This window comes from Trachinotus anak, unplaced genomic scaffold (assembly GCF_046630095.1).
Source record: "Trachinotus anak isolate AG129_WGS33_773 ecotype Australia unplaced genomic scaffold, CSIRO_AGI_Tana_v1 ptg000004l, whole genome shotgun sequence".
Lineage (NCBI taxonomy): Eukaryota > Metazoa > Chordata > Actinopteri > Carangiformes > Carangidae > Trachinotus > Trachinotus anak.
The window spans coordinates 5,499,477-5,514,385 of record NW_027273855.1 but is presented as its reverse complement, the minus strand read 5'-3'; the positions used below and the strand labels follow the sequence as shown (position 1 = coordinate 5,514,385).

Genomic DNA, 14,909 nt, shown 5'->3' with positions numbered 1-14,909 from the left:
CTGTCAGCCAATCAGAATGAAGCGGCAGAGATTGATGGTGTGTAGCAATGGTCAAAAAGACTGTCCATGGACAGGCTGATTCTTTATGATATTCTTTATTATTCTTCATCAGAGGCATGAAACAAGTCGACACAAAGCAAAATGAGCCTGTAGCGCACACGACTGTAGCTGCAGCACTTCTGTACATTTCACTTTGTTAGGTCAGACTGAGGTCATTCTCTCTCACATCGACGATATATATGCATGTTTTTGGCATCTCATACATCATTAATGACTGCCGCAGTCAGAGCTTGCTTGGTAAAAGTGAGCTCTTCATGCACTAAGAAAGCTTTTATTACATTCTGCCTTAAGTCTGCAGCTTGTATAGTTTGAATTCTTAAATCCATGTCAGACGTTGAAAGGTTTCGGTGGTTTATTGGAATTATTTAAATTAACAACACTGTCTTATTCTTGCAAGGTTTATTTTTCTCTTATTCTAGATCACGAAATGTTTGTCTTTTATCTGACAGGTGGCCAGGAATGTGAAAAACACAAATTCCCTCCCTCCTCCTTTTAGCACCTCCCTTACCTCGTCCTCCAAGAGAGAAGGTGTAAATGACGTGTGCACACTTTGTCACTGTTTAAAATTTAATTCATATATCCATTGCTCTGTAAGGAATTAAAATTGTATCCATTTAGGTATCTGTTTTTCTCAAGTCCCCATGTCTTTCAAACTGCAGTGTAGCCATGAGGCATATTAGGGTCGGTCAGTCAAAGCATCAAGACACTTCACATCTTGTCATCTACAGCGCTTTGACTTGTCACATTGACTTGTCATTTCACCATCTGAAGTTTTTGTGCACCCTGGAAACTCGTTTGTTGGTCAGAGTTCACAACTCTACGTTAATCATACTGATAAGACACAGTTCCTGGAGTCCTGTCGTGAGGACAACTGTGAGGCTGCAGAGCTTCACTTGACCCTGCCAAGAAACAGTCCAGTACATAAACTGCAGTAAAACCACTAATTGTCCTTTGTTTTTTGTACTGACTTCACAAGAAGATATAAGTGATTGACTCGTGAGCTTTGGAGGTGGCAGAAGGCAATTTTAATATATGGTTTAATATTTAACAGATATAAAAAAGTATTATCAATCTTTACATCTAACTCTTCACAAGAAAGCAAATTTCCCAAAACGCTGAACTGCACAAATTCAGCTCTACATGTTAATCACTTAAGTCACAATGTGATTGAAAGTTATCACCATTTTATAAAAGCAATAATCCACACTTTGGCTCCATGTTATACCAAAAAGGGCTCAATCCTGTTCTTAAATTACAGTAAAACTGTTTTATTCCTTTATTACACATAAAGCCTGAAATGCAGTGTTTTGGACAGAGAAGCTGCAAGTCTGGCTGGACATCAGTTTACCTAACTTTCCTGACTCGACCTTGCCAGGCTCATCAGCACCTACTAATGAGGACACTTGCTGATGAAGGAGTGGGACAGAACCTGCATCCTGAAGCAGTCAAACAATTAGTTGCTACAGCTACTCACTTATCCTCCCCTTTACCATCACCAGAGTTCATTTATGCCTCTCCTCCACACTGTCTGTGGACACACACAGCAGCCTGTGCTTACAGGAGGCCAGGACTGTACAAAGAAGGCAATAAACATATCAAGCTCTACCAAAAATGAGTGAATGTTATTTTCATGTGCTTAGGCACAGGGTCTACACCTCATTTAACAGCATCTGACAGCAATGTGAGTACTATACAAACTGCACAGCTGTGCTGAAGTGGCAAGTTTCTGTTGCAAGAAACTGTTTGACATTGTGGCAAACACCCATATTTGCTTTCTTATAGAAAGTCACATGACAGGACAAATACCGCTCACAAATATGACCAGCAAATAGAATTATATCCAAAAGTGCTGAACTATTCATTTAACTACAGGCATAACATTTAATCATTATCTCCAAATCAGCTGATAGATCTGCTGTTGAATTTCCATTAGGATACTGATCTATTATTATTTTACTACTATTGAACAGTTTTCATTTCCACAAACACACACATGACCATAGAGCTCTGTTTTCACACCATCTCATCTGGGTCGCCACCTCTGTCCCCAATCACATGCAGCTGACAAACACACACACACACACACACACACACACACACACACATCCACTTGTTGCCGCAGAGGTCCAGACGACATGAGTAGGAACGTGGCTATTGATCAGTCAAGTTGAGGGGGCTGTTGTTGGAAGCAGAGAAGCCTGCATTTCCTCCTGAGCTGCAGAGAAAGAAACATTGATTTGCCCCTCTCAGCACAACATTGCCTACCCAGACATACTCATCAGGCTAAATTTAGACTGCGATGAACTGGAGGAGAGCAAATAAGGAAGAAAGGATTTTCACTGAGCAAATAGTGCCTGTGACGGCCATGTGCCAGCACTGCAGCGTGCTCTCCGTGGGCTCTTTTGTGGGATGTTTGAGGGTGACGATGATGACTTTCTGGGATACTCATCTTGCATAAATACATACATGAGTGACACTGCTACTGTAGCCACCTGCTGTCATTGTGTTCCTTATGCCATGATGTGGATGCAGCATTAACAGCAGCCATTTTTCCCCCTTTACAGAAATCTTTACTTCTTGTATATTCCCTCTGCAATTAATTAAATGAGCCAAGAAATAAAAATCTATCAAGCCTCCACTCGAAAATAATGTTCTTTGTAGCTTCAGGGGGGTCTGCCGAGTGAAAACTTTATCAGCAAATTTTGTAATGTACAACACTGTTGGAAGCCAGTTAGAGCCAAATCGAGTAAAAAGAGATTTAAGCGACATCATGTGTTTTAAATGCAAAATGTAAAGGTCTGAATTATGGATAAAATTTTAATTTTGGTGTGATATTGAATGGAACCCACAAGAGAGAGCAGACATGTTATGTCAAGACAATTTTATTGATATAGTCAAGATCAAAAATGAGCCTCAGAGAGGCTACCATATACTCAGTTACAGAGAATTGCACAAAGAGTCTGTTTATGCTTCTTCCCATTCAAGGACTCTTGGAAAACAGAGGAGAGATCACTCTCTAGCAATAGATTATCATAAAAAAGAACATTTTTTATTTTATGCTGGATCACGAGAGGCTGAGCAAATTGTGTTTGGCCAAACTACACGCGAGTAAATTCAGTTTCTTTGCCACTTAGTGGGAGCCAAAACAAGCTGTGAACACAAATTTGACATATCATATTACCTTTTAAGTTGACATGTGAAACTCGCGAAACAGACACATCCAGCAAATATGGAGCAACATGAGAATTCATTTGGAGACGTGTGTGTTAAATTAAACCTACGCTGCAGGCAGTTCAGTGAAAACAATGAGCAGAAAGGCAATGAGTTTGATACTACATGTGTAAAAAAGTCTTTATCAGCAATATTTCAAAGTGAACTGACTGCACTGATTCACCATTGTTTCTGGTCAAATCTGTAGCCTTTAGTGGTGGAGCGTCACTTACTAGTTGTCCAAACTTTCATATTAAAAACACACAAAAGCCACAGAAACAATCATAATCTGATAGAGAACAGTCAGCAAACTGACTCCGTACTTTCACCTTCACATTAACATTTATCTAACATTGTCAACCATGAGCTCACTGATCATTACCAGAGCAAGTAAGGCTTAATGGTGCAGTGTGTTGAGCAAGAGGTCGAGCTCCCGTTTCAACATCACAAGGGACAACATTAATAAATATTATATAATATCAGTAACATCTGTGGGACACAATCCACTCCCAGCCATAGCCCACCTACAGGGCCAGGGCTCAGCATGCAGACTTCCATCTCCTCACAGCAGACTCTTCTTCTACTGAAACAGACCACTCAATCTCATCTCAGCACCCTGGCAGCCAACACCTGTCTGCTACTGTCCTCGCCTTATTTCTCCCCCAGTTTGTCTTCAGCGGGCCAGCTCAGCAGAGGAAGAGTGAATAGCTGGACTATATCCTCGGCCTGTCTCTCTGCATCACTTTCAGAAAGTTTAATGGAAGATTTGTTTTCTTTTTTTTCACTGACTGATCGCCCTCTAAGCTCTTCGCTTGCCCTCCTTCTCTCTGCTGTGATATTCCAGTAACACACATTGTCGTCTTACAGCTGCAGAGGCCTTTCAAGTTCCTCACACAGCTGGTGCTCCCTGCAAGACGACACACAGTAATGGGGGCCCCCGCTGAAGCCAAATCAATGTATCAATGCAGTTACATACCATTAGCTGAATGGAACAGAACAGGATGCTAAGCTGCAGCTAGAGATGAGTACCTGACAAAATTATGTTAAATTGTTCCTTTTCACAAAAGTTGGCAACATATGGCATAGACAGACCGCAGCTGTTCTTCTGACAACAGGCTGCTGAAAGAAGCCTTTGCCGTTCTGTCATAAGGATTCAAAATCTTCAAACCCAAATGCAGGGTGCTGCATTTTACAAGATGCCAAAGATTTAGATCCAGAATATCCTTGACTGGAGATTAACACAGTGAAAAATGAGGATCACTGTGTCTCTCCCCTTTAACTGATGTTGGACCAGAGACAGAACTGAAGGGGAAGGGTGGCCTTGGTCTCAGACAGCTCAGACAAAGAGGGAGGAAAAAGAGTAGGTGAGAGAGACATGGAGGCAGCAAGACAGAGAGCACTCTGTGTGTAGGTACTCGTGTTCCACATCGATCATTCACACATGCATTACAAACGAGGGCCATGGAGCGAAACACCTGCCTAACATTTCCAGAGGAAAACCATCAAAAAGAAATAGCAGCTGTCTGAGCGTGAGCACGTTTTTTGCAAAGCTTGTCTTCCTCGGTTCAAGGTAGCGGTGTCGTTTTGTTTGCCAAAGATAAGGAGAAGAATAAAAGAGGAGGGGAATGATTAGACTGAAGTCAGCACATGATAGTTTTATAAATCAGCTGGCTGGAAGTAAAAAAGAGTTGGGAGATTAAATGAAGTGTGATGACTATGAATAATGTATAGAACAGACAAATGGAATAGAGGCAGAGTCGTGGTAACTCTGCTCAGACGCTCCTTTGCAGACTGGATGTTATACTGTGAACTTTGTGTGAATTTGCTGTAACCCTAGGTGTGTCAGGGTGACTTTAATCATCATCTTTTAGGGCAGAGTTGTACATTAATTTCTAACTTGCTTTCTAGAGGATTCTGATTTTAGACAGCACACATGCTACTGACCCTCTTCTAACTAGGTTGCCTGGAGTAGTTTGGTTCCAAATGCTGTATTATCCTCCAAAAAAAAAAAAACAAAAAAAAAAAAAACAACATCCCTTCTTTCTGCACTAGATTCAGCCATGAAGATAGCAGCACTACCTCAGAAGAATGACACCAGTCAATGAAGATCTTCCAAGAAGCAACACAAATGGCAAAGAAGGGGTTTTTAGCCAGCTGCTATAGTATTCAGTTAATATTTCAAAAGCACCCAGAGGGCCCTGTGTGAGTGTGTGTGTGTGGCTTCATGTTAAAACACAGGCTTACTTCTGGGCATCCAGCTGTCTCAGGGGAGTCGATACGCTGTGCACAGTGAATTCCTTAATGCTGTGGCATTTTCAGCTCCTCACTATCGAGCATGCAGTATCACTGAACCAGAAAGACTCGGGCATGGCTGGAGGGCAAACTATCAAGCACACTTTACCCACCTTTCATTTTAGATAAAAGAGCTTCCACTTGAAGGCTAACAACTGTAATTACTGTAATTACTATCTTTCACCTTGATATGATGCACAACACTGCAGCAGAGCACATGTATAAAGGTGCCACTGATTTTACGCAAAAAGCCCAGTTTACTAGTAAAGGGGAGAAGTGCTTATGCAAACAGCTGAGCAGTGTCTTCTGTGGCTGTGGAGGAGAAAATAATAACAATGGATGACTACATATTTTTTCGTGGCAGGGAGGGTCTGACATAAAGACACCATTGGTTGTATGATGGGAAGTGTAGGATCGAAATCACAATACCTCGAACTCTGCTGCACAGATTCTGAGCCTTCTGCTTGAGTCTGTGTCTTGCAGATCAGCCAACTTTATGAAAGTGCATCAGTAGAATGCTGCAGATGCCCTTTACTGTGTAGGAATCAAGCAAGTTCTTCCCGTTAGGGTTGCCTGCCTCAATGCTGACCACTCATCAGAGGGTCACAGATCATCAACCAGCTTATTTATGACAGAATCACAGGAGTCTACAAATGCGCCCAGACTGTCTAGTCACAGGCTGTATCCAGAACACTCCCTTTGCCTGCACACACACACATTAACACACACACACACACACACACACACACATACACCTACAGTGTGTATGAAGTAGGGTCCACATCGCTGAGCAGAGCTCGACTGCAACGTTAATTAGGGAAAGCGGTGACGCGGCGCGGAGCTGTCCACAGACCGCGGTGCTGAAACCTAATGCTGCCGCAACATATGGTAACTCCAATCAAAGAGAAACAACAGTGTGTAACGCGGGCACATGTCAAACACGGACTGTAGGGATCTAAACCCATCAGCCACAATGTCAATACGACATAAGCATGTCGCAATAGTCTATATGAAGAGTTACAGCAGAGTTCTGCAGGTGAAGCGATGATCTACAGCAGCATGGCAGCATGACAACAGTTAACCCTTTACTGCGCCTTCTGAACATGACCATCAGTGTGGAACGACACACACAACCCGCAAAACCCCCGAACAGCTCCCCCCAGAATCATGACTCAGTAGCAGCAGTGTGTGCCCGAGTAAAAGGCCATAACGACAGAACCAACACACTTGGTTGAAGACAGACATCACTTACACATAAGCGTGGTAGATGAACGCCCATCCCCGCGGTCTTTCCAGCGCATTGTAGAGGAAATTCTGTAGTTTCCGATAGCTGGCGTTTTTCTTCGACGGTCTGGGTCTCCCGGCGGAGATGCTGGACCTCGGTCTGCAGAGGATGCTGCTCCGCTTGGTGCTTTCCGAACCCGCAATGAGCAGCGCCCCATCCCTGCTGGATTCCGGAGCCCCGGGGTCCAGTCCAACAAACCCGACTTTGTGCTTCTTCTCTCCGGCTTGAGTTGGGTAAACCCCGCCGTTGAGAGATTTCTGCACCATCCTAAAGTCGAGACGACTCTAACGAGGAGTTGTCCGTGCCCTTGCCGCGGGGAAGCATCACCGGTGCTGAGGGGTGTGTGCTGCTGCTGGAGGATGCAGTCGGTGTCGGTCCCCCTAGAAAACCAATTGCAATATCCACGCGAAACTGCACAGTGTATGCTTTTACATTAGCCCCTTCCGGCCATTTGACAGACACAGCAGGGATGGAAATGAATGTCACTCCAGTCTAATCACGTTTGCAATCAGCAGATTAGAGGTTGTCTGCAATTATTTAATGGCCCAACATTTATTACTTAACTTAAAGTTGCAGTGAACATGCAAGCAGCCTTGTTCTGGTGCAATAACGTCTGGTCCGGTTTGTTCAACTGCTGCTGATTGGAGGGTGGGAGAGGATCTTTACTGTGTTTTGGGAAAATGAACGTGTCTTGTTTCTTAAAAAAAATTACCCCTAGATAACCTCTCCACTCAATTCCAACCCAAGAGAGAAGCTGCAAGGAAGGCTTTCATTTGATGATGGTATGTTCATGCAATATTCATATGTGCAGCTTTCTTTAGTCAGGGTAATGGACACTGAGAACTGTGTCAAGCTGTGTTTTTAAGGTCTGCATTCTCTCACTGAGCAGTGGTAACAGGCGCACACACAGTTCCTGCCAACATCTGAAAGTATATGTCAACATCATTGAGACATAGAACAAAACAATGGAACATCTCAGCCTGCTTTGTGAGCACTTCACTGCACATCCAGTTGGAAAACCATGTAGATCAATCTGCAGCAAAGTGGAAGTGAAAGATGAGGACTAAATGATGTAAGAGGTTTCAGTATGTTCTGAGTGAATCCAATTTGATAAGCCTCAGATTAACTGGTAAGGAGGAGATGATCATATCATCATATGATATGTACTTTGACATAAAGCAAATGTATGAGTAAACTGAACTGCTGAAAAAGTCTTATTGTTCACTTACAGTAGCACTTAGTCACAGCCTGCTGATGTGGTGTGTACTGGGAAACCATTTAGTGTTAACTGCTTGTGGGTCATTTGTGTGAAACAGCAGCAACATATGACCAAAGGTAATACAACATCGGTAGGACACATTGTGAAGTAGAGAAATTACAAGATAAATGGGAGGTCAAAGGTCCTTACGAGAGGGAAACCACTTTGTGTATTTGCATTTTTATGTTGGACATCACGTCCTCTGTTGGATCACACCAGAGCCAGCATTACTGCTACACCGAAAAACATTGTCATACTGTGAAGATTTTATTTACTAGCTTGTTAAGATTGCATTTACAATGATCATTTTAGAAAGATTCAACAAAGATCCTTTGTACAGTTATTTTCAAGCAACATAAAATTGCAAATAAAGTATATACAGTAATGAAACATTAGAATAATGTAAATAAATGTGTAATCAGTGACATATTTCTTTGCCCAGCTACAACAACATGCTGCAGTCATTAGCTAATTTAAACTTGTGACACACACTTATGACCAGGAGTTTATACAATATACACTAAGAGCAATTTAATACAGGACATGATGTAAATGCAAATATCCACCGAGTCTTCTATGTCAGCTAATGGATATAAATTTACAGTGGCCATGCTACTGCCAGGGGATGTGCAGAGACCGTTCCAACATGCTCATTTGGAACCAGACTGCTTTTAAATAAATAAAAAGGACTAAGTCATCTGCTTAATGAATGCAGCATGTCAAGGATGATTCTTGAAATGCATTTAAAACCTTTTTTTTTTTTTAATCCAGTCAAATACTACAAGTCATCAGTGAGGTTACGCTCAGCAAAGAGAAAAAAAACAAAAAAAAAAAAATCTCTCCAAATGCACCAATACAAAACGTTTTATATACTATATTATTTCCATAAAAAATAATGCATTTTAATTTATAGCATTACTCTGCTGCCATAAGACATATCCTATTTTTTCCTCTGACATAGTTACAGTTTGTATGTACAAGAAATTAAAATCTTCAGTAAAATAATGTTACTGCGATTAAGTCCTGGAAAGATCCCTTTGTTTACATCACCTGCAAATTGCTTACAGTACGTTTTGCTAACACTGCTGCTTGTATGGACCAATCATTGTGCTTCTTTTAATACCTACAGTAAAAACGACAGTCTCGAGACAACATAAAAGCCAATTTAAAAATCAACACAATGTCTTAGTTAACAGAAGGCAGTCCTTCAACAACTAGTACATTTTCATTAATATATTAATAATTTAACAATGAGTCAATATCCCAACCTGTTGACTTGGCTGCTTATTGACAAACCAGCCTTTTATCGTTTGTTTTTAGCTTCCTTTGTCTTGATTCTGATTAGCTAGCTTCTGTTCATCCTTCCTCCCTTGCACTCCCTGAAGATTTCCTGACATAATCAAATTCCATAGACATAAATAAAATGAAATACACAAGCAGTTACGTCTAAAAAAAAAATTGGCATGCCATTGGTCCTTTAAATACTGTTCAATATGTAGGCTGGAATGCTTTTTAGATTCTTTAATACCTGATATAGAATAAGTGAGGGATAAAAACACTCCTTCCAGACACAATAAATAACTATCCTTCATATAGTGCAGTAATACAGTACTCACACTAGACCTACAGTAATTGCACAGTAACCACATGCAAACGGGCTGAGGAAAGAGCAGCCCTTCTATCATCCGTCTTTTTATCTGTCCCTCAATCCCTACTTCCATCTCTCTGTCTATTCTTTGACTTTCTGCATCTATTCAGTCCGCTATCATACATGAATACACGGGCATTCACCTATTCTACTTCACTTGCGGTCCAAACATTGAGCCCTGGGGAACACCTGCCCATACAGAGAAAGAGACAGCTCTCTGGACTTGCAGTCCAAGGCAAAATGGATAAGATCTGCATTAAGGATGACAGTCAGCTACAGGTAGTTTGGTTAATCCAGTTAATAATAAGAGCTCGGTTATGAGCATGATCACTGTGGATGTTGTCTTTGTGAGGCCTCAATCTGACATCTCCCTTTCACTTATGTTGTGAATATTTCACACCAGCGGTCAAGTCATTCATGTCAGCTATGTGTAGACAGCCAGAGTAGTAATACTTCTATCTGGGTTGTTTCCCAGTGCAACAGTACATGACTAGTCTTGCGCTTCAGGCAGCGTCAGTCTCCATATAGGTGCTCCCAAGTAACTGACATTAGTCATCTGTACAGTCCTGTTTAGTCTGTACGTTGCTCTGAAGACTCTAGTGGTATCCATGCTGGAATGATCCCTGTGTTACTGAGGCAGCGAGGGGGGCAATGGTCTGTCCATCAGCAGTGTCTCTTAGAAGAAATCCGGTGAGACTTGCCCTCTTTTGTAACCGTCGTCTCTCATCATATCTTCCTCTTCCACATTCACCCTCTCTCTGATGAGCTCTCTGAAGTGAAAGCCTTTCTTAGAGTTCTCCATCTGAGGGTGGCAAACACAGCTTGAAGAGCCTGTTGAAAAAGAAAGAATTCAGATGAGAGGATCCACCTCGTCAAAGGCCACAAATGGTCCAATGTACTGAAGGCATAGGCAGAGGTAGTTTTATACAATACCTTGGGGCTGATGGAGGCATCTGGTCCATTACTTTGAGATTTTTAGCAGAGAGCTCAACTCTTGCTCCCTGGTGGAGGAGACAACGTATGTTATAAGATGTAATCATACTACAGTTAGTTCAATTTCCCTCAATGGCTAAACATAAAAATACTTACAATGTGCAGAAATACTTGTTGTAAGTAAGGACACCTGATGTATATTTATGTAATGCACAAAGAATTTTTAATGGTTTTGCCTAAGACATCCATGCTGTACCATTCTGTGGCTGCGGCATAGAGCAGGGGAGGAATTTATAACAATAGTTACTCATACTGCATATGCGGTCTAACTCCAGCTTGATGATTAAAAATAATTATTTCCAACTTTCAGTAAAGCTTTATAATTTGATCTTACATTATTATCATTCAAAAAAATGTTGATGTCCAAATAAATTATTTCAAGCAGACTGTATTTAAAAGCTAAAAAAAATTACTTGAGATTTTGTTGTAGATGTGGCTGGAGTTTAGTGTGATGTAATGCAATTAAACTGTGATATGCTGTACATCAATATTGGAAAAATACACTTATTAATAGTGTGTCACTGATTTCAACCACATTGCCCAGTCCTAGTTCCTGAAATAGATACACACTCACTGGTCACTTTATTAGGTACAACTAATGCAGTCTAATGCAATCAAATTTAATCTTCCCTTAATTCTACTTTTATCATGCCTATAATGTTCAGTAGTTTACAATGTTATGGAGGTATTAATCCAATTATATGTTTTAGAAGTGTAATGAATGGTGGTGCTGCACTAGACTGCATCATATTCAGATTCTATTCTAATATTCAGTCCCACCTTATGTTTGTAAACAGGGCAGACAAAAAGTTAGAAACGCCTCCCGATATAAGACACCACCTTTAACTATGACCTCAGTAATAAACATGTTATTTAGTTTAGACATTTCTGACAATGTTTACATTATAAACTTCATAAAGGCTGGATTTATGGCAGAGCTGTTGTTGAACATAAAGTAGCTACTGACTGTGTGTGAAAAGACAGTATACTGGTCCCCATGCTGAGATCAGCAGCCCCTGAGGTTTACCTGTTTACGCATAATGTCCATGGTCTGCATGATGCAGCGCGGCAGGAGGCCGTGGTTCCTGGCTAAGATCATTGCCTGCTCCAGTGTCACACTTAGGGTACATCTGCAAAGAGCGAAAAAGCCAAAGTTTAGTGCTGTGTGTACCTTTGCAACAAACACACACTAATGGGGTCGTCCATAAATGCATCTCTTGGGTACTTTGAAGTAGCAATTAATTCAGACAGTGAGGCAAAGGCTGCGCTTTAGAGGTTCAGTGGTGCATGTCATCCACTCTGCACTGTGTTAATCTTTATTCCAGCAGACAGTCCAGTGATACGACAAAAGCAGTACAATAATGTCGGTGTGTTGCTAGGCTGACCTCTGCATGCCTGTGCCACACATGGTGATGTGACAGGCTCCCAGGCGGTTACACAGCTCAGAGGACACACACAGCACGCTGACACCTGACGGGTGGCCGTGGGCACTCGGGCGCATGTTGATGTAGGACTGCATTAGTCGACAGAGATCGTCCAGTGTGTTGAGGGGTCGCAGCAGCTATGAAGGGAAGCAAGTGAAGGTCGGAAAGGTTCAGTGGTTAAATGGACTGCTAATGAGATGATACAATAGAATATCACAATGGTGTCCATCTTACCAAGTCATTTAGTAACTAAATGAGTGTTCAAATCTAATTTTATAAAACCAAGAGGAGGAAAAACTTCACTTGTTTCCCACATAGTTTCACCGATTCTGGCAATTTTCTCAAGACAAATGTCAGTAAAATGAAAAAGCAAAATACTTCAAGATACAGTCGTATCAATTCAATCTGAGAGATATTAGACAAAAAAGTGAAAAGGTTGATTTGTATTAGAAACAAGTGAAATTTTCTCACTCCACTTGATGTATTTTATGATGCATTCCATTTGAACTGGGAAGTTGGAATTTCTGGGTTTCCAGTTGGGAATTTCAACTGGAAGTTGAATTTCCAACTGGGAAAGTGGAAAGAACCCAGACTTCACCAAACCTGACCTCAAAATTCAAAATGGCCGCTCTGTGCATCAACAGAGATGAAAGCTGTAGTAACATACTGTTGATTGTCACTTCTGTCTTATTTGTATTTCATTAAATCAGTCAGACACACATTACTGTCCAACTTCCATCTGTGGACATGTTGCTACACTGTTTGTTTGTGCAAAATATCAATGTGTTGTTGTCAACTGACATTGCTAACAAAAAAAAAAAAAAAACCCCAACAACAATCACACAACAGCAGTAACAAGCTTCCAACTTGTTCTACTGGATAGCAGTCAGCTTGGGTGTGATGTCATTCCCAGCTCCGACACCTGACTTCTGAGGTAAATGGAACGCAGCATCAACACTCAGTACTCACCTAAGTTGAGTAACGGACTTGTTAAGATGGTGCATCAGCAGAAACAAAAGGAAAGCCATCACAAATAACACAATAACACACTCTGTGCAGTCTTTCCTTTGAAAGACAATGAAAACCTGAGAATAAGGCTCTATATATTGAAACTATGTTCTAATAAGTTTTAATCACTGGGATCTATTACAGCTACAGTCAGTTTGAGACACTAAACTTTCCTTTCTAAACTAATCACCACTGAAGTTCAAATGGAAACAGTTTATAATGCTGATGTGTTGAGGTTAGTTGGAGTTAATGGGGAAGTCTTGACAAACTAGTGGGGAATTCCAGTGGAGGGGACAGGACACCAGTTCATCTTACTTTTGAAATGCTTGGTTGAAGGTCTCTAACTTCAAGGCCCAGTATCTGTGCTTGCATTTATATTCAGTCACAACATTATATACAAATGGACTTACAGTATGTTGCAAGAACAGGGTATAAGTTACATGATAAAAGTCCACAGAGACTGGAATGTACACATTCTGTGAGCTCAGCAAAAGCAGTAAATGGGACGTATATCAGATTAAGTATATATTTACCTGGTCAATCTTCATAGCTGTGGTGTTTGAGTCTGTGGGGAGATTGGACTTCTCCAAATAGAAAGCCCTGTTGAGATATGAGCATCTCTATTTCAGTTTTTAAAACTCTCCATCTGGTTTGAAAACCTACAGATTTTTTCCTCCTCTGACTCAGTTTGTGTGAGAGCTGAGTCACACACCATCTAGAGTACTTGACTGTATAGATTATGCATCTGCTACAGTACATATTTCATCATTTATCGATGTTCCACGAGTCATTTCCTGGAAGTGTGCACATATCAGAAATCACGACCCTCTTAACAGGCTATTAAAAACATGATTATGTTACAGGGCAATAACCAATAATAATCAAAGTAGAGTTAAACTCTAAATAAACACATACATGCTTATACACATATACACACGTATTATGGAGAGATGTATTATCAAAAGTGACCAATATTCACTGTGATTTGAGCTGTTAACCCAAAGGCAGTTTGATAAATCAGCCCAGCATTTTGCAACTATATTACATAAACTGTCTGTAAAGATTCTCACTCCCAAACAACAACGTCTAGGAATTAATATTTTCATTATATAGGCAATATTCCTAAACTACACATGCTAATGTCTGAGATGTGAAGGAGTCATTTTGCATTACTAAATGAGCAAACTAACAAAATCCCGTTAGTTGATGTGGGACTTTGTTAAAGAAAGGTCTGAATAAATGATACAGTTCTCACCTTGAAGAATTCTGGACCTCAGATGTCAGATGTAAAGTAAAACAGCAGTTGAAGCGTGGTTGTGTGCTACTGCGTGCTTATGCAACACCACAGGGTGAACTCTCCCTTTAAGGTGAAATATATCCAGAGTGCTAGTGAGTAAACCACTGGAGGGCTGTAATGCAGTGCAGCATAGCGTACCTGAGTCTGCGATAGTAGGCCTTGACCTTCTCTAGTGAGACAGCGTTGGTGCGCTGCTGGAACTCCTCCATGGCAGCGTAGTCCTGCTGGGACACTCCCTCTGGACGCTCCAGGGCTGAGCGAAGAAGGCAGGGGGCAATCAGTTCAACACTCATGGGCAATAACTCACATGATCACATTATTTAATGCCCTCGGACCTCAACCCTCACTTCTTCAAACCTCATCATTATCTCTTACACTAACATGAGCCTAATTTTAATGTTAACTCTGAACACAAACCCATCCAATTCAACAAC

At 41.1% G+C, this 14,909-nt stretch overlaps 2 protein-coding genes across 6 annotated transcripts in view; both read right to left on the bottom strand.

Moving 5' to 3' along the window:
- LOC139620175 (potassium voltage-gated channel subfamily KQT member 2-like) overlaps nt 1-8,238 on the bottom strand; it is a 29,133-nt gene extending 20,895 nt beyond the window's left edge. For all 4 annotated transcript variants that reach the window (XM_071475462.1, XM_071475459.1, XM_071475460.1 and 1 more), the window contains exon 1: nt 6,815-8,238. In XM_071475462.1, the coding sequence (XP_071331563.1) occupies nt 6,815-7,113 (299 nt within the window). In that variant the 5' untranslated portion in view covers nt 7,114-8,238. The remainder of the gene's footprint in view (nt 1-6,814) is intronic.
- Nucleotides 8,239-8,349: 111 nt separating this feature from the next.
- The window catches only part of prex1 (phosphatidylinositol-3,4,5-trisphosphate-dependent Rac exchange factor 1), an 82,590-nt gene continuing 76,030 nt past the window's right edge, over nt 8,350-14,909 (bottom strand). For both annotated transcript variants that reach the window (XM_071475446.1, XM_071475447.1), the window contains exons 35-40: nt 14,614-14,728; nt 13,712-13,778; nt 12,132-12,307; nt 11,774-11,876; nt 10,687-10,754; nt 8,350-10,584 (exon numbers count right to left, since the gene is read on the bottom strand). In XM_071475446.1, coding sequence (XP_071331547.1) covers nt 10,542-10,584; nt 10,687-10,754; nt 11,774-11,876; nt 12,132-12,307; nt 13,712-13,778; nt 14,614-14,728 — 572 coding nt within the window. In that variant the 3' untranslated portion in view covers nt 8,350-10,541. The remainder of the gene's footprint in view (nt 10,585-10,686; nt 10,755-11,773; nt 11,877-12,131; nt 12,308-13,711; nt 13,779-14,613; nt 14,729-14,909) is intronic.